At 44.2% G+C, this 27,447-nt stretch overlaps 1 protein-coding gene across 1 annotated transcript in view; it reads left to right on the top strand.

Annotated features, from left to right (window-relative positions):
* The window catches only part of pcxb (pyruvate carboxylase b), a 253,655-nt gene that overhangs the window by 59,889 nt on the left and 166,319 nt on the right, over positions 1 to 27,447 (top strand). The window contains exon 11 of the mRNA XM_068587655.1: positions 12,426 to 12,588. Coding sequence (XP_068443756.1) covers positions 12,426 to 12,588 — 163 coding nt within the window. The remainder of the gene's footprint in view (positions 1 to 12,425; positions 12,589 to 27,447) is intronic.

Raw genomic sequence — 27,447 nt, 5'->3', positions numbered from 1 at the left:
TATGCACAGGTCCCTGAATGCATCGGTCAGTGTGAAAGCATACATCCCTGTTTCTGCAAATGCGTCTGCAGAGTTGCAGAGAAAGTGGAGGTCACAAGGGCAGCAGTATGTCCTCAGTATAGATTGTGTTTAAGGTCACGGGGTGATGTCGCCCAGTAGTTTGTCCGCTGCTGTTTTGAGTGCAGCGTTTTTGGCCATTGCTAGATTTCGTTATCCACAAATCCCATTAAAAGACCGACAAGTTGTTCCTGCTGACAGTTATTGATTGTTTTATGTTTGCCTTACTATCAGTAAACATTATGAGCCTCAGTGTAGCATCGGGTGACATACTTCATTATTAGATACTGTCAGTACTCTGTCCCTCTATAATACGTACTGGCTTGTCAAATATGCATTAATCTGCGGCTGATCTATCCAAACAGTTGCTAAAAACTGCAACCCTAGCCATGACGGGAAATGTCCTTTTTATTCTTATTGTTTTACAATCAAAGAATATATTTGTGACCTGTTTATTTAAGCTGTAAGTTCTCAGGGTGAGTAAGTTACAGAAATTCAACAGACTTATCACCTTTCTATTTTCCCCCCTCTTGTCCATCCTCTTCTTTCCTCCTCATACTGTCCTCTTCTGTACTGTAGCTATTTTTCTAGTCTTACTTGTAGTTTATAGAAGCCAGAACATTGTCATACAAATACTTGGTGCACATATTGAGCCTAATTCTCTTGAGTTGTCTGCAGTGGGGCTGAATTGAGTTATCCCTTTGCCTGTTTGCTGTTTGCTCTTCCTCACAGTCTTCCTCCCCGCTACCTCCTGTACTTATGCTTCCCTCAGTACGTTTTCCTCTCCTCCGCACTGCATACCGTCATTCTTCTCTTTTACGTTGTATTTATTGCACACCATTTCTCTTCCACCAAGCTGTACTCCCGCCTCATTGTTGCCTCCATTTTGTTCCGCCGCAGCTCATATTTGACACTTTCATGTCATCTGGGCCAGTCTGTGACTCACAGCTTGCCTCTTTATGTGAGCATATATCTATATCTGTATGTGCCCGTTTACATAACAGGCATGTTGTGTTTTTTTTTTTCTCCATGTGTTACATACATATACGCCCTGATTGTTGGGTATCTTTCGGTGGGTGTGCCAAATGTGCAGTGTGTCTACTGATGCATATTTAACTACATGTGTACATGTGCACACGTGTGTGTGTGTGTGTGTGTTTTATCTAGCCTCCCTCTCTCTTTCTCTGTTTGTGGCTTCCACCGTGCAATTTTCCGAATGAGAGAACTTGGATTGCATTTTATCAGGCCTATATGGGCTTTTTGTGTGTGTGTGTGTGTGTGTGTGTGTGTGTGTGTGTGTGTGTGTGTGTGTGTGTGTGTGTGTGTGTGTGTGTGTGTGTGTGTGTGTGTGTGTGTGTGTACTGCCGTGCATCTGAGAGTTTTGTTAAGTTGCTGCATGTGGACCCTCTTGCAGACTTTGTGCTCCACAGTAAACGTCATCCCTTTCAAATTAAAATCCTGATATAAACGCTCCGGCCTTCATAACTGAGATATAGTTCATCTGATCTTGGGGCGAATAATCTTTTTAAATGGAGTTCTGCATGACTGCTGCGGCCAATTTCCAAACTTGTATTTGTTTTTCTTAAATTCGAACAAATCGCTAAACCACTTATCTTTTAGTTTTTAGAGGCAGACAAATTCCCCCCCTGTAGCCCAAATTATCAAGTTTGAACATTGCAGTTGATTAACCTACTAATTGGGGAAGCAGTTAATAACATTTTAGCCCTTACAGTGAAAGACAAAAGAGTAAGTGCTCCAAGGACAAGTACTCACATAGTGCAGCAGATGATGCCCTGCAAGGTCACAACATGGATGCTGGTATACGGTGGGCTGGATAGGATTGAGGCTCATATAGTGTAGATGCATGCATTAAGTGTCGTTGAGTGTGAGGTTATTAGGGGTCCATGTGAAGAGTTGACCGTTTATCCATCAAGGCAAAGTTGTGCTGGCCGTGTCCTCAGGTTTCCACTTTGACTATACCATGTGAGAGTACTGTAATATATCTGGAAGGATATGTGTGGATGCCGTTTCTCTTCTAAAAGGGTAATAATCAAATGATTCGAAGAGGTTTCGTTTTCCAACCAGGCTCTGAATCGGGAACACCAAGCCGGTCGAGTCAATATGGAGCTGTTGAGACTGACACTGGGTCAATACCTAAGTTTAATCAACCGGCATGGTGTCTTCGAACGCGCCCCGGCACATCAATTTTACACAGCAATCTACGGCGTGTACGTGGGAGAGTGCTCACTCACGCTGGATCCCAGGAAGGCCTTGAAGGCCGGCTCACCGCAGAAGTCAAACGTAACATTAAGGAGTGAATCACACGGGACATCAATATGCTTCTGACACGCGGCCGAAGCGCTAAAGGTCACACCTCGGGCAGTGATCTCGGTATCGTCCGTTTGGCCGCGCTGTACCTGCTAAATATTAACGCCCCCCCCCATCGATTCATCGATCACCAGATCGCCGTAGAATTGTCTTCACGGTGACAATAATTGATTAATCCAGCTGTGGCCAGCCATGTGGCGTCGTGAGCAGATGGGGAATGTTTTTCATTTCGGCGCGCCTCAGCAGGCCATTTCACTCACGAGTTGCTAGCCCTCTGTACTTGAAGGAGTGCTAATCAGCAGGTGGAGTCTCTGGTCGCCTCCAGACGGGAATGAGGATAATTGTGAGCGTTACATCTGTGTGATGCGGTGGAGTGAGCGGATTGACATCTTTTTCTTTACGTCTCCACGACTGGTGCACGGAAGGTTATTCCGGTGTGAATGTCTCCGAGAACCACCGCTGTGGTGTATCCCGTCGCAACGGTTAGCCGCTCGCCTCGTCCTCGCATGAGCCGGAGAATCTCAGAAACCCGAAACCGAGGCTGCTCGAAACCTTTTCTTATGTTAATATTTGCTGCGATCCGCCAGAGAGCCAAGGTTGCGCATCATTTAAAATGCAGCGCTAAAGAAAGCTCTCAGCAACGCTCTTGTTGGTTGTTTGTGGTAATTATCTTTTCCTTTTCTTTTTTTTTTTTGCTCAACGTCTCACCGTTGATGCGACGGTGACTTATCGCTATTTAAAGAGCGTTTGTGTAGCGTGGTATCGCCAGGCACTGGCTGTGATGCTTCAGCGTCTGAGTAGAATTAGCTAATGAGATGAGTGTTTACATTTCTTATAGCATGACAATAATATGTTTATAATATCGATAGTATATATTGAGTTATGATAAGAGTGTCGTTTGTTTAATCGTTTAATTTCTGTCCCCCTTTCTCTCCTCCTTATCTACCTTCTCTCTCCGCCCTCTCTCTCCATCCTTTCGGCCTTTCTCATCTCGTTCCTCGCCGCCTCCTGTACGCCAGAGTCACTTTGCATTCGTCTCCTCACTCTTCCATCTGCTCCAGAACAAGAGGAGCAGGAATTAATTAATGGGCTGATAGTGAGGCCTGAGAAAATAAGAGGAGAAAGAGGGCTGAAAAGGAGAGAAAAACTAATCAGATCGGATCTTGTTTTCGTGTGTGTGTGTGTGTGTGTGTGTGTGTGTGTGTGTGTCACCCATATTTCCACCCCTTCCCTCTCACCCCCCCACACGCACACACACACACACACACTGCCTCCTTGCCTTGCCTCCACTCATGCCCTCCAACTGTTTCTCTTGTTTAAATTTTTGTGTTTACCCAAAACGATTCTTTAAACATTTTCCACCCTCATTTTTTTTGGAGTCTCTTATGCATCCTATTTCGCCATCTTTCCTCTCTCCTCTCCTTTCCATCCATCCTTTTTCCTCACCTTTCCAATAGTATCTTCTCCTCACCTCCTTTTGATGAATTGTGATTTAATAACCTCCGCCTCTGTTCATCCCGCCTCTCCTCCCCCCCTCCCCTCCATCTCCTGTTCTGTTTGCATTGGTGTATCGAACAGGCAACGTAGTTTTCAGGCTGCCAGCTAAATTGATGTCAAAATGCCATCCTCATGCCACAATGATTCAAAATTCTTATTTCCTCCCCTCTCTCATGCAGACGACTCGCCTGTCTCTCCATTCCTCAGCCGGCTCCCTCTTTTTCTTCTGTTCGCTGTCTAAAAGCGTCTAATGAAATTCATACAAAACAAGATGCCGTCCTTGCCGCCTCTCACTGCCCGTCTTTTGCGTCATATTCGTTTGTTTTTGCTTCATATTCTCTCTCGCTTCATTTACCAGTCTTTATTGTCCTTTCCATCTGTCCTTCACACTTTACTCCAACTTCATTTCGCCTCGTATTTTTCGATGTGGGCCTATTCTTTCTTCCAGGTTCCAATCTTCCAACTATCCTCTCTGATTCTTACTGTTGTCTTTGTTTGTGTTTATCCATCCTTCTTATTCCCTCACCTTGCACTGCTAACACTTTCTCTGTTATCCTCTTCTTTTTCTGCGTTTCCATTCCTGCAGGCCCAACTTGGAAGCACATTGGCTATATTTCCATTCATTTGTTTGGACTGGAACGTGTGTATGTGTGTGCGTGTGTGCGTGTGTGTGTGTGTGTGTGTGCGTGCGTGCGTGCGTGCGCTCGCTCACATTTGGAAGACAAGAGTCTGCATTAGTTTGACTGAAATGAGAAAATACATTTCAGCCTTGCTCTTTACCACGAGCCCCGGAGCCATCTTGAAAAATGTATTTTCCGGAGACGCGTTTTATGTGAATAAGAACAAACCCGATTGCCGAGGAAAAAAACACACACACACACATAAACTCACACACCCTGGTACAGTGCAGACTAACACTCAAATGAAGTTAGGAAAACAAGTGTTCACTTCAAAAGGAGGTAATGTTTTGCATTTGGAGGCGACAAGGGGAGGGGGAGCTGGAGACAATGGAAGATGAAAGGACGAGAGGGGGACGGCAGGGGAAGGGAAGGAGGAGAGGATAAGGAAGGGAAGCAAAGCAAAGAAAGAAGAGTTTTTAGGTCAAGGTGAGAGAAACTAAATAAAAGCAATACAGGGGAATAGGATAGTATTGATCATATTTTTAATTGTGCTGCTCTTTCCATCCTTCCCTGTATGCGTCATCTCTTCTTGGCTCTCACCTTTTCCTGCAGTGCACTCAACTTCCTCTCTTCCTTCCTTCCTTTCCCCCTCTACAACTTCTCCCCTCATTCAGCAGGCTAGCTTTGTCTCCCTGTTGCTAACCAAAACCACCCGTCTCCAGGCTGTTACAGGCTACTTGTTCAGCGTACACACGAGTGGTAACAATCACACGCTCGCCGAGACGGCGTTTAAGCACTTGTCCCTTGATGTTGAACCACGGCTCTAAGCTCCTCTTTCTCCCTGATGCCTCTCAAAAATGATTTCCTGAGGATCAACCTTCCTCCTCTCCTCCCTCTCTTCCCTTTGTCAGTATTTCAGTCTCATCCCGAGTCGTGCCTTTTTCCTCACTCCATCCTTCTTGTCCCACTCTCCAGTCTTTCTCATCATCCTTCCTTCCTTCCTTCCTTTCCACTGCGCCTTCCACCTTTTCTGCCTCTGCCTTGGTTGCGTTTGTCGTCCTGAGCGACGCCAAATCCGTTTTCTTCCGCGCTCCCACTTTTCTCACTCACTCTGTTTGGGCATCCAGCTTTCCATCCACCTCCACGCGAGGTGTCATCTTGTCTCTTTCCTTTCACTCATCTCTCGGTCTCCTCCCTCCTCGTGAATCTCAATCCTTGAATATCATATGCACTTTAACTCGCCGCCCGTTCGGTCATATTTCATCTCTCGCTGCCTTTCTCTCCTCGCTGCATCCTATTCTCTCTCCTTCCCTCTCCCCCCCTTTAGTTCTGGGCGTGCGGCCACCCTCTTCTCCCTCAACGAGCTCCGAGTGAAGCGACTGAAAATTATATGCAATTAGTACTCAGCCTTCATGCTCTCTGTGCGTGCGTGCTTAATGTGAAGGCACGAGTCCTCCGGTTCTAGTGAGCATCGACCGAGTGTTTTCCGTGTTCCGCGATAATGTCGGGGCGGCTCCAGTGAACGCAGGTCTCGCGAAGCTGCGCACGCACGTGTGCACCTGGCGGGTATAACGAGTGCTTTCCCTGGTACTTCTATATGCGTATACATTTTCGTGAACACTTGATGAGTCTGCCGGTGCCCAACCTTCCGTCAGAGGTCAGGACATTATACATCCTCCGCTCTGATCTGGCCGACCCTGGCAATCTCACCTCCTGCATAACTCAGGGCGGACGCGATAATTCATTTTAATAGCATTGAATTTTAATGAAACCTTCGTCGTACTCTTGATTCCCGGGGATGACCCGCAGTACTTCTGCCATCCTTTTGATCGACATGTAATAACTATTATGCATGTTGGTTCATTAGACCATATGTTTTTGTGGGTTAACCCAGCTGGATTAGCAGCATTTTTAATAATTAATGCAACCAGGTAAATTCATATTACTTAAAAGGCTATCTTCTTTCAATTATTTTCTCCAGAGTAGGTGCTGTAGGTGCTTTTTGGTTGCCCAAAAAGGCAAAGATATGGTGCGGTTTCATAAATATATCCACTCAATAAAGGAAGAAGCCCACATGTACACAATGATGCTCCGTTTTATGCATTATCTAACATATTTAAAGCGAAGGAAACAGGCAATACGTATTCGTCCCTGTATTAAAACCCCGGTCAGTTGTGGCCAAAAGGTGCAATTGTTTTTTCTTCTTCTATTTGTTAGACATGCAGTTTGTGAAAACAGATGTCATGGGTGACATTATTTTATTCAAAACCATATCGCGACAGGACGAGAAGCCAGATCAGCCTGAAATAACCACACCTCTCTTGTTACTGCACTGGCGCAGGTCCAGTTTGAATGGTTTCCACTCACTAATAGCGCTGGATGTCTTTGTACAAAAGAGAGGCAGTTACATTGTCTTTGAGTGTAATATTCCACATTATCTAACATGACGTGTTGATGATAAGATCTTTTAACGTTGCTGTCATAATGCGCTGCTCTGTCGGGCTGGAGTCTGTGAGACTGCTCTGACATCAGAGGATAAACAATGTGTGTGCGGTGTTGACCCGGACTCCACATGAAAGGGATCCCCTCATCTTTGAAGCTACTTTTAGGGAAACCGGTTTAGTATAATCGGAGTTTAGACTTTTGCCAGCACCACGAGATCAGATGTGACCGGGCTTTAGTGCTTAAGTCCAAAAGTGTTTTCCCACCGTGGCTTATCTGAACTGAAAACTTTGACATTTAAACTCCCATCTGTAAGTGTTAATAATAGCTGTTGTACAATGAGCGCAGGTGTATGTGTATACTTTATGCCTGAGACTTTTTTCTTTTTAGCTTCAGCAGTCTGCAGCCTCCTACGGTGATATATTTTTATCGGTATGAGGAATATGTGTCAGTTGGGAAGGATTCAGACTGCTTATCCCACAAACGACTTTTCAGGTGCCGCTATACAATGTTGCTAATATAGTGCTTATGGGAACGCAGCCAATGCTAAACTGTAAACAATTTCAGCCTCCATGTGGTTCTGCTGTTAAATACATGCATCTCTTGGTGTATTGGAGATTTCATCATAGAGCAAATGCAAGATATTTACAAGCTGGCGAGGCTGTGTGAGGTGGTTGCAGAGACCGGAGCACCAAATGCAAAATGATGTACTTGGCTTTGAGGTAAAGGCACTGACAGAATTTCCCACAACAGATTTAGTGTGTAGACCTATATTCTATGACACTTGTGGGTTTCTTTCCTTTTTTAAATTGTGAGCGATCAAGTATCAACTTGACAGCTATTGAGAAGCCGGAAGAAAGGCAGAGGAAAGCAGTCAGAGACGGCAGCGAAGTAGACGTGTTATGTTTGGCACCTTAAAACAGCTGTGCATATTTTAGCATAGTTGGAGTAATTTAGCACTAGTTCACACCTTTGACACATCAGGACCCCAAAGTGAGCCAAAATGATGCCCGAGTAGGAGGAATTAAAAAAATGAGTTCAATGTAAAAGAATTGTCACAATATTTTGTCTGACATTTTAAGGGTGTGTGTTTTTTTTTTTTTTTTTTTTTGGAAAATGCAAAATGACGGTTTGGAGAAGATTTGTAGGGATGCAGATGGTGTGAATGTGCAAATGAATGAATACGATGTCATCAGTCAGAAGAAAAGGAAAGATTAACAATGCATCCTAAATTAATTTAATGGCGCTATTAATGGTTTATATATTTGTTGCCAAAAGACAAAGCGAGGTCTTATTACGGTGTTTATTTCCTTGACTTTCTTGGGCTCTTAGCACGCTTTTCCACTTGGCTGCTTGTAATGTGATTATGTGCTCATTTTGGGTAATATGCACCGCTAAACCTCAATATCACCTGAAAGGACGAAGGCCTTACGGCAGGTCCTGCATTAGTATGTAATTGTAATCTAGAGGCCTTGTGCTGTACAGGGGGGGCTCATTCAAAATCAAGTTTTAAGACCTTATTATTTCAGTTTATATTGTGCTTACATGCCACATATTCCTAAATAAATTTCTGCTTAATCCCATTTCCACAAACTAATTGACACCGAGCAGACCTTGGGCCAGTTAGCGTTGCAGCTCAGGAGTACTAGGAGGTTGTTGCTGCTCGAGGCGAAATATAATTAAACTGCCATGTAGTCTGCTGTGTGCCCAGTGCTTGATGGGTATTTATTTACATGATGCGTACACAGTAAGAAGTGGAGGCCAACATCTTTTAAGATTACATTTAAGAATCAGCAGGTGGAGCAAATGAAATCACGTTTAGTTTTGGTCATGGGTAAATACTTAATTCCATAATTAATCTGGAATTGTGCTGGGTAAGTTTTGAACAGACAGTGCTACGATAAGAATAAGAAAAGCACCTTTAAAAAATATGTTTTTGCAACAGTTTCCCAGCACATTATACAAATATCTGTTTTAGATCTGTATAAGAAGAACTGTAAGAAACATGGAGCTTTTAGTTTTTGGAATTGCAATTTTTATTAATTTTGTTTGTCATTATGTAGAGCCCTGCTAATTATTTTAGATGTGAAAAATCTTGTTGCGTTTGGTGTGAGCGTAGCATAAGTCGACTCCAGACAGAAGTTTTTTAAGGGTGCGGCTGCAGGGTGCGCGCGCAGGACACCGCCCATCTCGTCCTCCCCCTTGTGATTGGCTGACTGTTAGTTGAGGAAGCGCTTGATGTGATGTGTGGCAGAGCAGCATTTTAAACCTCAATATTGCTGACCACCAAGCTCATTTAACCGTGTCAGCTAAAATCGTGATCGCGATTTAAAATTCGATTAAGTGCGCAGCCCTAACCTCTCCATCTCGTTTGGTGTTTTGTGGCATGTGCGCAGTTACTGAAGTAAACAACCAGCGTTTTAACATGGTTACTTCTTCATGGTGCTGATGTGGAAGCTTCCCCGTTGATGGCAGTGTTGTCTGACAGATGTTTCAGGTCAATCCTCCTCTCTCTCTCTCTCTCTCTGGGTAACTAATCCAAAGTGTTCTCCAACCGCTGAGCCAGCGGCCTTCACACTCACACATTTGTGTTGTCAATGAACGTGCGCGTCCCTACGCCTCCTCTCGCTGAAGGCGTTCCACCCTCGTCCTCTTCCCGTGCACCTCGGCCTTTTTGTGGAACTCGCTAATGATACGAGGGACTTTTATTCTGAAGCTGGCTGCACTGAGGGACATATGTTGCCGCAGGCTCTTTAATTTGTCTGAGTGAAATTAGTATACAATGAATTCTATAAACCCTCGAGGGTCCTCATTCAATCAGTGTTGCCTTATGTTTTCAAAGTAGAAGAATTATGCCAGGAGAAGAAGAAAAAAACTAGGACAAACTTGATAAAAAACGAAGGGGGGAAAAAAAAAGTCCATGATTGGATGCCAAGTGTTCAGGAAATGTTCAGTTGGTCTTGTTTGCCACTGGAATGTGTTTATTTATAAAACATTAAAGGACTTCCATCTTTGGGAAAAGAGAGCGTTTAGTGCTCACTAATATGTCGCCTCACAAGTTGTTTTCTTGTATTTCTGGCTTTACCTCACTTTCATAAATGATTAGGTAGTGAGTGAACTACTAATGGAACAAATTGATAAGAAAGCAAATACTCTCACCCTATTTCAGCTTGAGTTTCTTTTCTTCCTCAAGTGTGTTATTATACCCATATTACCATGCTATTAATAGGCCAGGAAAAGATCAGAAGCAGTATGCAAACAATAAATAGAGGATCAAAGTTCAAGGTGCAATGTGCAACTAAATGAACACGTTTCATGTAAAATGTAAGAATCTAAAAGACAGATTAAACGCATGATGGAATGATAATTGATAATCCTCTAACATCTACCTCTTGGCGACAGTGCACTTGCCACACAAGATGGTAGGAGAGGCAAAAACAACAAAGCATTTTCCCTTGCAGTGTCCTTAAAGGGCTGTAGCCTCAGGGAGCTCACAATGTGTTGGACCCCACAAAGACAAGAAACTAATCTAAGTCTGGAAACAATCTGGCATCCGAATTAAACAATAAAGTGCTGGGAAACTAAGAATCGTTTCCAGAAATGCTGCTGGGGACATCGCTCATGATGTGACTCATTTGGTTGCGTCCTTTATTATTTAAGGACGCGAGCGGAGCTGTCCAAGTTACAAAAAATAAAAACGAAATACCAACATATTCATCAAAGTGTAACAGCAAACATGACGTTAGCGCCTCTGCGGGTTCTCAAGACTGGCTCTGCTGACTCCAACCAACACATTTCACACCAGGCCGATGCATAATTGTCCTTCTGTTTGGCCAGAATGTGGAAACTGGATAATTGAGACATTAAGGAGACAGAAGCCAAGACGGTGTCCAAAATCCAAGCTTGCTTACTAATGTCTGCGCCTCCTGTCTCTCGTTCACCCTTCGAGCTGCCGAGGCCCTGCCGCTCGTCTCGAGTGCGTTTGTGTTTGGCGGCGGATCGAGTGCGGGGACATTTAAGGAATTATGTGTCCCTGCCCTCTTTTGTCCGTCCACTGCCTGGAAAACAACGATGACAAAGTGCTCTGCTACAGTTTTGGCGGTGCGTTAGATTGTGCAAGGTCATGAAGCTTAACCCAGCAAGTGTCATTGGAGCTTCACATTTAAATAAATGCATACAGATGAGGCTTCACTCATGGAAATAGAAGAAAATAACTGCTCGATGTACCTCTCTTATTTAAATTATTTCTAATATCTGGTAATTGCTGAATATGAATTTGCATAATGTGTGTGTGTGTGTGTGTCCTGGGCAATTCATTTGTTAAATATCTATAAATGATATGTACTTGTGTGTATGTAATCATTGGGTGTGTTAGAGCTGTAATAAAGATGGATAAAGCAACCAATACATTTTTTCCCTTCTCCTCACTTTTGTATCCAATGTCCATCTTTGCATTGCAGTGTATGGTTTTCCACTTGGTTATGATGACTTTATCAGTGTTCTGGACCTCACAAGAAGAGGTTTACTTGGTTGAACGGAGTCAAACAATGTTGATTTATTTGCCCAGTCACATCTGCATTGTGCTGACACACTGCAACGCAGTCACCGACCTGCTTGAGGCTGAGCTTCTGTGCAATGCTACGTCATGTGTGACCGTGTGTTCATGTCAGCAGAGACTTCTTAAGACCAGAACACACCGGCCTACGCTTCCTTGGACCTGGTATATTGAGCACACATTCTAATATCAAATCAAACAAATGTGTTGACGCTCATTTAATAGTTTATCCCCCCCAGACTGTACAGCAGCCACCTCCTCCTCTTCCCCATCATCCACCCATCCATGTTCATGGGTTTATTTTTGCTTAATCTTTATGAGCTTCTTTTTTTTTTAAGGCTTTAATGGTGTCACTAAGTGCTTTACAAATAATTAAATGATAATGAAAGCCAGTTTAACTTAATTCAAGCAAAATATCCCAAGAGCTGGTTAATTGAGATTCTCAATGTTGACACACAACTTTCAAACACACCTTATGTTGCTATTTTCTGAGTTGTTTTATATATAGAACTCTATACTTTGTATCCTGCTTGTTTTCCCAGCGGCCATTGTTTCAGAAACATCAAACTATAGCCAAGTGTTGTTTTAATCTACTTTGTTTTTGCTATTAAGAGGTATCAATGAGGGATTGTTTCCTTGTCACGCGTCGCAGATTCATTTGTTCCAATGAATAGTGCTGGGGAAAAGAGAATCCTCACATCCACTGCAGACACACACCCATCTCATTCTGGTTCGAGGCCAAAAATAGCTAAAGATGTTTATATTGGATGAATGGCCTCACAGATCTTTACACCTTTTTCTAAGCAGAAAAAATATATTCTCCACAGTGTCATCGAGGGAAATTAAGGGCTAATCGCACCATGTTTCGGGCTTCAATCAAATTATTCACCTCATCGCCTCTCTCTCTTTCTCTCTGTCTCTAACAGCGTGGACCTGGTGCATGCCCAGCTGCATGTGTGTGAGGGCCGCAGCCTGCCAGATCTGGGACTCAAACAAGACAAGATCCGGGTGAACGGCTGCGCGATCCAGTGCAGAGTGACGACCGAGGACCCGGCCAGAGGCTTCCAACCCGACACGGGAAGGATCGAGGTAAGAGTCATCGTCGAACTACTCGGAGGCCTTTCGCTCTGCAGGGGGCGGGGACACCACGCGTGGTCAGCTGAGACGCTTCTCCTCTTGACGTGCCGCTCACAGAGTCTGGAGAAAGTCTGCAGACCGACATAATGTGGCAAAAGAAATATGCATTTACAAGTAGTTTTGAAGTTGTGTTTGATTTGATGGGTGCTAAAAAAATCAACTCTCAGTGATTGCGCCTTAATACTTTTTATACAGTTTGTTTTTATTGCCGTGTCAAACATGTAGCCCATTGGTTTGAGGATTTCAGGTCAATGCTACGTGTCAAACATCCAGAATATGACAATAATCTGTTTGTGCATATAGCTGAAGGCAAGCACATATACAACGACCAAGTAGAAAAGAAAATACCATCAAAAGCAATATTTGAAGTAACGTGTCTCTTTGAGCCCCAAAATTGGGGACCCTTTCATATCAGGTCACCAGGTACAAATCTAGAACATGTTGGCTATCAAATTAAACCTAAAAATCAGGGCTACAATAATATATAATCCACATGTACAACTTCTAAACACAACTCAAACAATAAAAAAGGTTAGGGCCAGGGCTTAAAATTCAAATTGTGCACTGAATGAAAGGCCTAACTTATGATAACTATAATAAAATCAAATGCACACACCCCTGTTTTCCCATTACTAATATGAGGCATTGAACACATTCTTGACACACTCTTCCTCCAGACTGGGACACTGTCCAGTTCCCAGAGTGGTAAAATACTAGATCCCAACTGGTCACATTGAGCTCTTTGCTTCCAAGATTATCTGAACAACGTAATCTCTCTTCTAATCATGCAACATGTGTCTTAAAGTATTCCTGCTAGTTACGTGTGTGCCCTGTACAACATGTGTGTGTGTGTGTGTATCCCACCAGGCAAAGGAGAGCAACAAACTAAAAGTTCCAAGAAGCAAAGTGTTGATTCTCCGTGGTATTTATAGTTCTATCGTAATGAGAAAGCTTTATGGTAATGAGTGATAGCAGAATGTCCTCGTCCCATGTTCACAGCTGCAGATATCAACGTTCACAGCTGCAGATATCAACCATGTTTGATTCATAGTTCTGTCACATTGATCCATATAGTAGCTTTCATGGCTGTAATTATAAACGCACATTTCCTTGTGAGGTCTGAGAGTGGCCCAACGTGATTTCCCTGTGTTCATTCCGTACGCGTGACTAAATAAGTGTGTTCATCTTTATCTATGGGGTGTATATGTGTAATGGCTGATGCCTGATGAGGTGCTCATTGTCAGGAATTAATAGGCAGAGTACAGCGGATGGTTGCCTCTGAGAAGTCCATTAATTTCTTATAATGCACACTTTAAAGGGCTTTATCCCGCTTCTAGCTTGGTCACCTGCCAAAGGACATGAAAGTTAAGAGCCTTTTTTTTCTGTTTGCAACCAAAATCTAAAAAATTCTGAAAACCTTTAGGGTTGCAAATACACATTATGTTTAACTAGAAGAGGAGCTCATTATCCAGCCATGTCCTTTTCTCCAAATGAATATCACGAGTTTGAAAAGAAATTGTATAATAAAAGTATAGTTTGTATGTGAGGGGACTGTAAATGTGATGGACAGTATTAGTAAGTTTAAATGGGCGGTGCAACTTACTTCTCGAAGCTTGTGTGAGGCCCTCAAGGTCTAACGTAAATAACAAATTATTAATAAAATATATATATCTTTTTATTTAACTTTTTTAATGTCTCCACCTCAGTAATTGAGAATGAACAGGAATCAATCAAAGAATTAATAAACACCCTGCAGCCAATCAAAATTGAGTATTCACCCGTACAAGTGTATTTAGCTTATAGATTTGTGCATCTTCAGGATTTTTTGTCAACGCTTTGACGTCTGGTGGGATTCAGATCGCGTGTCCGTGTGCCTTTGTGTGAGAGCACCAGTGATTTTCTTTGACAGCGTTCACACATGAGAAGACACAAATGTCCTCATACGAGTGCTCTGTGGATCCATCCACACGGCACATGTCCTGTAGTGTCCCTGCCATTCCTCATTGTGTCTCTACAAATCTCTCTTTCGTTGATGAGGTCTGATCCCTGGATGCTTTTTTCTGTTTCATCCTTTTGCTCTTCACCTTGGACTTTACACCCCCCCCCCCCACACACACACACTTGTTCACTTGCTTTATCCCCCTCCTAACATCCTCCATTCTCCTCCTTCTTAAATGTGTTTCTTTTTGCAGACTCTCCATTAGCTTTTTTTTGGGGCCTTAACGGCCCAATACGGCGTCAGAAAGTGCTTTGCAAATAATTAAATGGTAATGAAAGGCAGTTTGAAACAATAAAAATGGCACATTAGTTAAAACAAGGTTAAATGAGAACGTAGCGTCCGTTTATCAAAACTAAAACGAATCAAGCCGCGTGTTAAAGATATTGTTAAGAGATAATGGTGATTTTGACCTCAGCAGAGCAGTGCGTAAAAAGCCTCGGGGCTCAATGACTTTGGCTGAGTTATGTTTGGTCTGTAGCCCAGACTCTCCGCTCAACGTGGGAGGATCCTGCTTGAGTAGAACAAACGTGAAATTAATTCTTTCTTTAACAGCGCAAATGAGATGCACGAAAAAACAAAACTGGAAATCCAACGTTATGTAGACACACTGTCCTTCAGTATCCCGTCAGACCAGAGAAGCTGATCAATGATATTATAACATTTTTACTGCAATTGGCAAACTATAAATTTCCACGCGACCCTCATGTTTTTTTATATACCTTTTCCCACCTTCTTATGGCTTGTGATGGATGCGGTGAATAAAATACTGCCATTGCTGCCTGGCGACGCTGCTGTTTGCGTCCTTGGAGGTGATTGGATTCGAGGTGCTCCGGTGGCTTTTCCAATCAAACAAATCATCTGTCTCTGGGTTCTGAGCGAGGGAGGGAAACAAATGGTTGTGTTGTGCACACAGATTCATTTCATTTGAATTTGAGTCCATTAATTGATCCCCCAGGGTATAGTTATTTTAGTTCATTAACACTTCATGTGGCTCGGTGATCAGACCAAATGTTTTATATGAACATTAACCTGATGAATGACCACTTTCCGGTGAAACATTTATGTTAATATTTGGCTTTTTGAGCTCTATTCAAGTCAGCAGCGTACGTTTCGAATTCCAACTTGATTTAGAGACGCGGAAAACATACCATGCCATTCAGATTGCATCCCTATTATGTGGCATTCTCACTTCCAGGGGCATTATTAGTCACTGTGGAAATGCGACTTGCACCGTATAGTCCTTTATCAACAAATCTGAGAGGAGCAGCAGAGGAATAGCTGGTGACCTTTCCATTTAAAGGATGTTATGCCGTGCTGTATTTTATCACTCCCGCTCCCCCTGCATCACACGACTCATCCCTCCCAACTATATCATAATCAGATAATGTACTTTCTCATCTTCTGCCCCTTTTCCACACGTCTCACTCTTTCTTAATCATCTCATCCCATCTCTCCCCCACCTCTCTCTCTTTCTCTACACTCCCATGCCATTTAGCCGCCCAGCTAAGCTATGAAACGTGTCAACAAAGTGATGACCCCCCCCCTCCTTCCTGCCACCATTACCATGCAATATGAATGAACCAAACACAATCAACATGGAAAAGCTGGGATGAAAAAACGCAATGAGGGACAGATGAATAAATTATTACCCAAAGGCTGTGACAAGGGTTGTGACAAGGTCAGCGACTGAGCGACGCAGTAAAAGGTGAATGGCAGGGTGGCGGGACAGTCGTCAAGCTAAGGACTTTTGGTCACTCCCGGTGTAACTTTGATAATTTACTTTGACACCTGCAGGCGGAGTTGATTCTGATTTATCAGACAGCGGGACACCTCCCCCCCACACACTGCACATGGCACTGTCGAGCATCAAAAGCGTTGCCATCCTCATGAAGAAATGAGGAAGACGGCAGAGCAGCAGGAGGAGGAATGGAAATGGGGTCTTAAGGTTAGAACGAAGGGAGGGAGAAACGGACAGAAATGAAAGAGCTCAAGGAAGCAAGACCAGGAGGAGGATCACGTTTTAGACAGATGAATGGCTTGTGGATGAAATGGATCTCATTTATTTCAACATTGGCACAGTTGTGGTGTCAACAGAGAGAACAGAGTTGTAAAGTAATACCGCATTGTTTTATAAATCACTGCGAGGTGTTTGGCATCTGAAGAGCTCATAATGGAATTATTACTCCACCCCGTTTCTTGACTTTGTATTTCGTCTTCCCTCCAGTACAGATCTTGAACGCACCCCTACCAACACGATCCTTGGCTCGCCCGTCTCCGCTGACTGATCTGTCTGACAAAGAACAACAGATACGCCGCATAATAACAGGCTCATAATCGCACCCAACATTTTCTTTTTAGGATCCTATACACTTAAGAGTTATCTTTTTAATGTCAATCAAAAATGTATATAAATGATCCATGCTCATATAAATATGAATCATAGCTTCAATACTGAGAAGCAGGAAGGAAGAGTAGTTTTTAATTGGCAGCTCCGTGAGTGAAATCTTTGCTGCTGCTGTGGGAGCAAAACACCGTCTGGTAGCACACTGGAGGAAGATGTGCACATGTTGCAATCATAATGGAATATCTCGACTAATAAATGGCTTTTTTTTATGCTGCCAACGCTGTGAACAAAAAGGAAATTTAAGTATTGGCTCATCTGTCTGCATTTTCCTTTTTTTTTAAAAAAAAAAAGAAAAAATCTTTTGCTTCTCATTTAATAGCTTTTTATGTTGCAATAAAATTCCAGTGAAACTCTTATTAACAAGACGCTAATGTTTTAGCGTGTTTGTGGCGGCGCACATGCTTCGGTAAAGGAGCAGGGGTCCGTAGAGGGAAAGAAATAAGACGGAGGTGTGGAGCGAGGGATGAAACGGGAGACGAGGATGAGGAGTGATGGATGTCATAGCGGGCGGGTAGCGGCGGCCCTGTCGACAGGATGACAGCGAGGGATGGACTACGTGCTTCGGGATCAAGCAAGCAGGGAGGGAAGGAGAGTTGGGGGAGTATTAAAGCAGCACCGTGACATTTTGTATTTTGATCTATTTGTCTTCGGCAGACACTCATCGCATTCAGTGTATCCGCCAACCTTTCGGCACGTAAGCTCTGTGATCAGTTTAGCTTGGTGAGGTGCGAAGTGGATTCCAACGAGCACGAGTGGAAAAGCCCTTTTTTTTTACTCCCGCCGTGCGATAAGTGGACGATAAAGACAATTTACAGAAGCCCAAAATCATGTTACGCCTGTAAAGTAAAGAGCGGGAAATATGGCTTTGCTGTACACTGCAGGACAAAACAACATGGGTAATCTGATACGGATGAAGGATGAAAGAGAAAAGGTGTGTGCTATTTGTCTTTGTCTATAACTGATAGCATCAACAAGGGAGCAGTGATCTCACTTTGGTCTTCTGCTGATCTGTCCATCAATCTCTTTTCACTCATCCATCTGTAGCAAATCACTCGATCATGACCGACCATTTTATTTATCCTCTGTCCTTCTCTTTTCCTATCCATCCTCCCAAACCACTCCTTTTTTTCTCCTGCAAAGTCGCTGATGCCCTTTCCTCCGAACGTCTCATTTTTCAAACACCTTGCTTCCAGAGGTTTCTCTCCATCCACCCGTCCATCCATTGATTTTTGTCCTCTCTGCGTCTCTCACATTCCTACAATGCCCCTTTTCTCTTCCTCTTCTTATTTGTCTCGTCCCCGCTCTTTCTCTCACCCCCCGGCCCTCCCTCTGTCTCCACAAAGGTACAGCAAGTACCACATCCTGCCACATCTTGCTGTTCCTCTCTCCTCCCTGTGTTTCCATTATCCACCTCCTCCTGTTACTCAACACCTCCTTTCAAATCTTCCTGTTCCCCCACTCTGCCATCTCTCTGCCACGTGCTGTGCAGTGGACTTTGTTTTAATAATCCAAAGCAACCAATGTAGATCCAGAGACATTTGAAACCCTTACTCCTTAGGGCGCTACAAGACCTCAGTTGTTCACCCTCTTGTATTCCTTATCTGTTTGAATTTGAATACCAGAAAAGGATTAAACTGTCTTCCCATAGTTCATCCCACATATCAGCCGTCTCTGCTCCCCATTGTGTCAACCAGTGTTGTTCACATCGGCCTCTCTAGTTCCTCCAACCCACCCCAACGCTCTTTCGTTTCTTTCTTTTATGGAACGCATTTGCATTTGTCACCCAGTGTATTAATAATTTGTCTCACAATGCTGCCGTGTTAGTACGAGTATGAGAGCGCGTCTTTGTGTGCGTGTGTGGCCCGTCCTCAGAAGAACAACTTTGAGTCTCAATTAGTTCAAATTAAAGGGAAGAGATCTTCGTCTCGCGTCCCACATCGTTGTAAACACCTGGATTAGAGCGCCATAAACACCCGGCACTCGACGTTGCTCCGCCCCCATCCGCAGTGTCGAGATGTTTCGTCGTCTTCTTTGCCGTAAACAAAGCAGCCATGTCATCGGCGATGAAAGAGCACGGGTAGTTTTTGGACTCCAAACACACAAAAAGGTTCTGGGAAATATCGTAGAGAAAATCTAACATCTGAGTTATTCTGACAAGATGCGTTGATCATTCACCCCCACATTTTGGTTCATATTGACTTGAATTCTGGGTTAGTTTACCTCATAGTTGGGTGGAGCTTCTCAACGCTGATTGGCTTTCGCAACTCAGCGTCGGGCAACCATTCGCGTGCATAGCTACTTGCGCGAATATTTCGCAACTCTTTCGGTGTGAACACACCATAAGACTTTATTTAGCTTCTTGATTGGTTAAAAAAAAAAAGTGTTGCGCATGTACCGGACCAGAACGTAAAGGTAACAATATACCTCCCCGCCCTTCTTGATCTGAACCAAATGAACCGCACTACAGGAGTGTAAGCACACTAAAGCTCGTGAGGCGTGACAAATGGGCAGCAATGAGAAATCTAGAATCTAAAGAGCATGAGGGACACACACACACACACACACACACACACACACACACACACACACACACACACACACACACACACACACACACACAAACTGCTAACACCCAGGACCTGTGACCAGGTGTTGTAACACCAGTACCGCAGGGCAAACGCACACATGGAGGTACAGGGTGTCATTTCCAAAGAAACCACCTTTTGACCTTGAGGGGTCATGCGTGGAGAAAGCCTCCAACGTGAGCTGAATGACTCCAGTAACGGTGTGCGCTTCCATCCTGATGTGTGTGTGTGTTTTTCGTCTTTCTTTTCCACATAATCTCTGGTCAAATCTCATCTATTTCAGTGTGCGATACAATGTTCCCCGCTCCCCGCTGCCACTCATCGCCATGGTAATTATAGGCTCAAATTAGCCCAATATTTTATGGAGTGACATTTCTATTTCTCCCTCCCCTCCATTAGTGAGCCCTCCACTCAGTTCTCTGCTCATGCATTTGGTGGTATTGTCCAATTACTGTCTCACTTTCTTTTCCGTCCGCTCTGCGGCTCTGATGCCTCGGCATCCCGCCCGCTCTCCCTGTGTGCAGTCCTGTCGTTTTGCAATTTCATTTATCAAAATAGCCCGACAAAAATCATTACTAATAATATACAATCCTGCACGGAGATCGTTGCTAATGAAATGGAGTCAGAAACATTTTAATCACAGATATTTGGCAGTCGAAAGTGCTGAGGACCGTTTGTTGTTTGAGGGTTCGGGCCCTGATTGTTTTGTCGTCTTGTTTTTCAAATAGTTTTGCACACGTGGGTCAATGCAGCAAGACTAGTTCTTCACGCTCCTGCAGATCAGCCAGGTACGTCTAATGTGCTGAAACGTTGGATCTATTGTCATTTAAAGTCAAAAGCTTATTGAATATCTGGGAAACATGCTTGAGCACACACTGAAATGCCCGGTCACACTCTTGATGTTCAGATGAACCGCTCCTGGTTCTGCGTGTCGCAAAGGAAATCCCAAAACTATTACAGACGATCCATGCAATAGATTTTTGGGATCGTTTCTTTTAGTCAATCTTTTTTCACTTACAGTGATGTAGATCTCCCAATTAAGAGATTTGTAATGGTTACCTGTCTCATTTTTTTGGCAGGGGATAATGGCTGAAGACGTTTTTGGAATAGTTAGACAAATTGTTGGGACTCATAATTAAAGTGCTGTTTTTCTTGGATATGTGCAACATGAGCAGATCGTGACGCTTAACATCTTTATTTTCACTTCACAGGATTGGATTTGCTGTTTTGTCAAAATGATTGTTGAAGGATTATTTAGGTTATTTTCTGAAGAAGCAAGCTGTTTTTTTATTTAATTGTGCATCTTTTGTCGAGTATTTTGGTCGGAAACCGTCTTCGTTGTTGTAACTTCGGTGCTTATGAGTAACAGCCTGAAGGTCGTTTCCGCAGCGCTTCCCATTTCCATATGTCCCCTTCAATTTTTCACAGACGGACACAAATTTAAGCCCAGTCTTGGAAAAAGGAAATGCAGTTTCAACCTAATATGACTCAAATATCAAAAAGAAAAGTGTTCCCATCCACTCCAAACCACCTTATCTGTGCCGACTCCGTTAACCTCCAGTATACATATATTGCGGTTATACTCTCCTTGTGATTAATCCACACTACAGTTTCTGTTTGCTAAAGCCCGTATTTTACAGACGCTGCAGTAAGCGATGTCGCCGCTTCTGGCTAAATGACTTTCTCTCTGGCAGTAAAGGCAAAGGCGCCGCTACATGTCGCCATAGAGAAAGCGGGGGCGCCTTGTTTGCATCTGCGTCTCCCCAGAAACACCGACTATATCTCCGCCTATATTTCTTATCTCCATATGACCCCAGCGTACTGTAATAGGTGACCTATCCCCGCCCCCGCCCCGCTGTATCTGTCTTTTCCTCCCATTATCCCTCCCACCCGTTCCTCTGGACACATTTCCATCCACCCCCAACCTCACTTCCTGCCCGTCAATACCAATTTCCTCGTCTGCGCATTGGCTGGACTTTACATCCAGGTGTGCAGAACATGTATGTGCGTATGCACACATACAGGTGTGTGTGTGTGTGTGTGTGTGTGTGTGTGTGTGTGTGTGCCCATAATTGAATGTCCCTGCTGTCGACGGGCCTCCTCCAGTCCCATATTCCTGTCGTTTATGTTGTTTTTCCACATCCGATCCGCTCACCTCCTCCTAACTCTCCTCATTTATCATTCCTCCTTGTGTTTTCACTCTCTGTCTCTTCGTTTGCTATCTCCTTCCCATCTCACCTCTTCCATTTCATACTTTCCTCCGCTCTCTCTAGTTATTATTCACTCTTTTCTCCCTCCGTCATTTCTCATCTCCCCCTCGTGTACCTTTGTCGCGTTCCGTTCCTCCCTCTGCTCTGTTAGTTGATTTGTTTTCGCGGCTTCATATTTCTTGCCGTGTCTACTTTCACCCTGTTTTTCGCGTTGTCTCTTTTCTATTTTTTGCCGCTTTCTCTCCCTCCTCCCCGACTCCTGCCTCTCTTGTTCTTTCTGCTTTATTTTTTTTCCCCTCGCCGCGCTCTCGTGTTGCTGATTTGTTTTTGCGGGTCTCCCCCCCCCCCCTCGTTCCTCCCCCTCCACACCCCTCATCAGATTTTAGCCTCTTGTTCTGTCGTTTTATTTCTCGGTCCCCTTCTCCAATTATTTGTACATCTCCTATTGTCTTCCCTTTTTACATCCTTTCACTCCTCTCTCGTCTTCTCCCTCTTCCATTGCTCTCTATGGAAATCTTCTTCTTATTTGTCGCTTCTTAGTCCCCCATTCCTCCATACTGCCTCTCCCTAACTCGTTTATTTTTAAATCGGATTCCTTCCTTCCTTCCCTTCCTCCTCCTCCTCCTCTTTATGTACACCTGGTCCCCTGTTTCCTCTTTTCACAATATGCCTCCCTCTTTTCTTTGCTAACGCTGTCTTATTTGTCATCCTCTCTCTCTTTTCCAAAGCTTGATGTCATTTCCTGCATGGTTTTTCCTCCCTCCTCCTCCCTCTTTTCCATCCATCCTTCTTTCTATCGAAAGTCTCTCTCTGTCTGCGCTGTCTTCATATCTTCGGGGTCCATGTTCATATTTTCCAAGGTGTCTCACTCCATTCCCTCTCTTCATTCTGCAATTATTTTCTTTCTCTCCAGTCTCTCAGTTGGTTGTTTACCAAACTTATTGTGTGTGTGTGTTTGTGTGTGTACATATATAAATGCCTGTGTGTGTTCACATTAGAGTACTGTATTCTTAAATTAGTGATTCCCCATGTATGCACGGCCTGTGTCAGTTTTAATCAGGTCCCTTGTACATTACTGAAGGCGACTCAGCGTTTTTTTTGCGCACAGTGTGCAAAATGTCTGTACTCAATCTAGGAACAATTAACTTGTGTGTGTGTGTGCATGTGTGCGCCCCTTCCCCCGAATTGCTGGCTGTAGGGAGGGAGCAACTATATCCTATAAAATTAGCAAATTTCTGCAGATTCTTTTTCTCTGAATGTGCAAAAAACCCCATTTAAACCCACTTTTGCCGTTCTCTCAGCACAGACGCTGTGTCAACAGTTTGAAGTCCTACCTGATAACTTACAAAGTCATGGTGGAGCAACTGTAGTGTTTTATATGCATGGCCTTGTTTAGATGAAATAAAATCAGCTTTCAATAGAAAAAAAAAAGTAGAAATGTATTTTTTTCAGAAACGTAGTTTTTCTCCTCCACTTTTACTTGAATGACGGCTCCATCGACAGTTTGTGAGTTGGACAGATTTATCTTAAAGATGAACTTTTTCAACATCATTTTGCCGCGTTATGCTTTTTAACAATTCAAAAAAAAAAAAAAGAGATCAGATTAGATCAATCATGCTGGTCGACAAGGCCTTACTGATGTAAATGCTTTTTAGTCAATTTAAATACTGTAGGATACAACTCTACAGATGCGTCTGTAAAATCTGGCACGGTGGCACTTTGTCCCAGTAAAACAGCCGAGTTGGCTCGTTTCAGGTCGTCCCTCCTGACGCCGATTTTACAATCTGCGACCCTCCGCTGCCAAGGCAGCGCGGGGGGGGGGGGGGAGAAAGCCCAATCGCAAGATGAATCTGACCTCATCGTCTTCGGCAAAGTCATAACTTTTAATTGGTATTAGTGACAGCGGCCGCGCGGTCCCTCCTGAGCGCGCGGCCGCTCGGTTGGACTGGCAGACGAGCGACCCTCTGCATGTTAATGGGGGGGAAAAACAAAACGACTGAGCGAAAGGGCCTCCCCTTCGGATTTTCACTGGCGACCATTGTAAAAGTCTGAGCTATTTGTATGACGGCAGCCACGAGGAGCCATATTCTAATGCAGGAGATGGCCTCCGATGGCGCTCTTTTCGTGGACGTAACAAGAGAACCTCCACGATTGAATTGAGCGAACGGTTTGACCTGTCAAAGCAGGAATCCTCTTGTTAAACCAGTTACACTCTGGTAGACCACTGACTCCCCGAAAACGCACAACAGCCTCAATATTTCTCACTTAGCGGAGTTGTGCAGAATGCATTATCGATGGGCCGATGCGTGTGCAGATGCAGCGTGGGCCCTGCTGATGAGCGCCGTTCACTTTTGCGACGCCAAAGCAGCCAGTCCGTCTCTGTATGCAAAGCGGCCACTGAAGCCCGCTCTCTCCGGCGTCTGCTCGTACTACTCGGGTCTCAGCGGCGGGGTTCTGCTTTTGTTCTGAAATCATTTCAGTGTTTTCACCGACGGCGTCGTCTCCCAACCAACGTGCTGACCGATCTTCCCTTCACCTCATCTCTCCTTCTAATCTCCCTCTTTAGCATAATCTGTCCTCCAGACAGTTTGTGTCAATCCTGCCTCTTCTACATCTACGTCTTCATCACCCGCTCCTCCTCGCCTCGCAGATTCATATTATCTCTCCCTCCTGATTCTCCACGTTTGCTCAACCTCTTTCCCTGCTCATCTTTATTCCAGCTCTCATCTAGTTAATTGTACACTTCTTTTGGAGGGAGGAGGGGGGGGGCGCATTTTTTTTCATCTCATCTATACCGCTGTTTCTTTTATTTCTTTCGCTTTTGACTTGCAGAATATGTCTAAGAGCATCAGCGTGCATGTCCTACATAACCACAGAACCCCCCCTCCCCCCCCATCCCCCTCGGTGTGTGATCACTCGAGTGCGTTCGCATGGTGGTGTGTTCTCGAACTGCGCCTGCGTTTCCAGGTTTAGTGATGCATCTGCATCGCCGCATGTGTTTGTCTCCTTGTTTCTGCATCTGTTTGTATGTCAGTATCTGTGTGCGTGTTTGTGTGTGTGTGCGCACGGGTGTGTGTGTGTGTGTGTGAGAGGGTGGTTTTATCAGCTCTTGCAGATGGCCCCAGCCTCTCATCCATCGTTCCACTGAAATGAAGAGCCCTCTGAAGAGTGAAGGCAAAGAAGAAAGGAATGGACAGACAGACATGTGGAGAGGGAGGGAGAGAGAGAGAGGGCGAGAGAGAGGAAGACATGAGGAGAAATGGGAAGGGATGGAAAAGAGAAGAGAGAGAGCGACCACCAGAAGGGTCTGTTTACGCCAACAACCGTGTGTGTGTGTGTGTGTGTGTGTGTGTGTGTGTGTGTTCATCGCAGAGTGTTGTGTGGGGTTCTGTAACACGTGCGCTTCCAACCTGACGGCAAAACAAATTTAAGTTTTTGATATGGCATGAGTAAACACAACAGGCCTGTCAGCTTTAAATGTGTGTGTGTGCGTGTGTGTGTGTGTGTGTGTGTGTGTGTGTGTGTGTGTGTGCGGGCTCCCTGCAAGTGAGCATTCTTGAGTGAATTTCTCTTTTGCCGATGTACAGCTCTGCGTACAGGTTTGGTCACACAGCTGGAGGTGTGTGTGTGCATTTGTGTGTGACAGTTGGCTCGCGTTAAAGATGCTCCTCCAGTCACCCCGGGACATCGGGTGTTTGCAATGCAACACCCGCAGGAGAAGGAAACAAAACAGAAAGGAGACGCCGAGTGCGAGCGAGGCGCGAGGCGAAGGAAGCAGTTGCAGCGAGTGTTTGGAGAGGTGACCGAGGGACAAAGTGTGATTCTGGAAACGGATAGAAAGAAAAGCTAATTTGTCTCCGGGGTGTGAGAGGGAGACTTAAGCAGCAAATAGAGGAGGGGGAAGTGGAAGAAGTGGAAGGAAAGAAGGGTGACCAGGGGACTAAGGGTTTTGGTTAACCGCTTAAGGAAGGAAGAGTGAGAGGGGAGAACAGAAGGAGGTCTGCGTTAGCATTTTGTCCGTTTTGATTATTTCTCCCTGCCGGGCCGTGAAATGTCACTTCCCAAAGGCCTTCTATTTTAATGTGGCAAAAAGACAGTCGTGGCATGCAGAGATGAGCGAAAAAAAGATGCAACAAATCTGGAGGTTCTGTGCCGGAATGTCAGATTTGTCAGGGTTCCGTTCCAGAATGTCCAGGACCCTGACGTTCCAGAACCTGGACACTCCGGACCGGAACCCAGACTGAGACGGTCGACTAGAACAATGGCTCTAAGTGTGCAACAGTTTTTTTCTGACTTGACTTCTTCAGAGGAAAATAAAATAAATGCAGTTGAGAAGAAAGAATGAAGGAAGGATGAAGGAATCAGAAACATTTTAAGCTTCTTTTTTGTGTGTTAATTTCGACCCTGTCGGTCTAGTCGCCTAGTGGATTTGACGGCAAACCACCAATTTTCTTTTGTGTGGAATTTTGAACGAGTATAAAAGCAGCATTCTGGGATTTCAGGGAGTAAAGTGGTGCTCAAAGAGTTTAAAGGTCAGTGGAGGCGACAGGTGAGCCATGCTGTGCCTTAAAAGCAGTTTGAAAGATCTTAAAATCACCCCTAAATTCAGCAGGTCAACAGAAGAGCACAGAACGGATCGATGTAATATGCTCCACTTTAAAAAAAAAAAAAAAAAAAAAGAAAGATAGGAAAAGAAAATTGGTCCAAACACTGGCAGCTGGAGCGGCTTTACAGAAAAAACACTTAATGCTGGTTCCATTTAAAAAAGAATAGTCCGTGCAAGATTTAAGTGAGGGAATCAAGACTGAGCCGCTCTTTCAATATGCTTAATGAACAAACATAAAGTATAAATGTAATAAAGGGTAATTTGGCATTAAGGACCAAAGAGTTGAGTAACTGTGGCAGCCCAGTTCAATTATTAGTAGTATATAGGGAGCAATATAAAAATCTCCCTGCCCCCATGTATGACAAAAAAGGCAATGAGAAGGGCGAAGGGAGGAGACAGGGGAATGAGTGTGAAGACCGATATATTAGGAAAGGAGTGAGGGAGGAAGAGGAATAAGCTGGGAAAACGGACAAGCCACCTAATCCTATTCTTTCTTGGATCCCATTGAGACTCGGTCCTTTAGGTGGAAGAATGTGCGGCACCATGGAGACGTACAGCCACTACTTTCACGGCTGTGGATTAGAGCTGGTCTCACTGGTTAAAGGGAATGTGCTGCATATAAAAACATGCGACATTTAATGAGCTGTACAGCAAATCCAACTGTATGCTCATCTTATCGTGTGTGAATTACGCCTCGGCTCGCTGCGCTCCGGCAGAACCATCGATCAAGCGTTTATAATGTCAGATCTATAATGAACTCACCTGTTGACACCAGATGGATGGAAGCTAGAAAATCAATTAGCGTTTCCGTCTATCGTTTGACTTAAGAAATATGAGGTCCCTCCAAACACATGTTCAAATAGCTTTTACGTCCATAATCCATCACGCTTTGCTCACTGTTTTCATGATCCACTTAAATAATGGTTGAACTATTGATGATCTATTAAGTAGCGCGAGTGTTAAAGTTTCAAGTTCACCCCACAGCCTGTGAACTAGACGTGAATTCA

This window comes from Clinocottus analis, unplaced genomic scaffold (assembly GCF_023055335.1).
Source record: "Clinocottus analis isolate CAN_PGR_092001 unplaced genomic scaffold, fCliAna1.0.p SCAF_21, whole genome shotgun sequence".
In the NCBI taxonomy this organism is placed as follows: Eukaryota; Metazoa; Chordata; class Actinopteri; order Perciformes; family Cottidae; genus Clinocottus; species Clinocottus analis.
The sequence above is the reverse complement of the archived record's forward strand: the minus strand, read 5'-3'. Positions and strand labels throughout refer to the sequence as shown.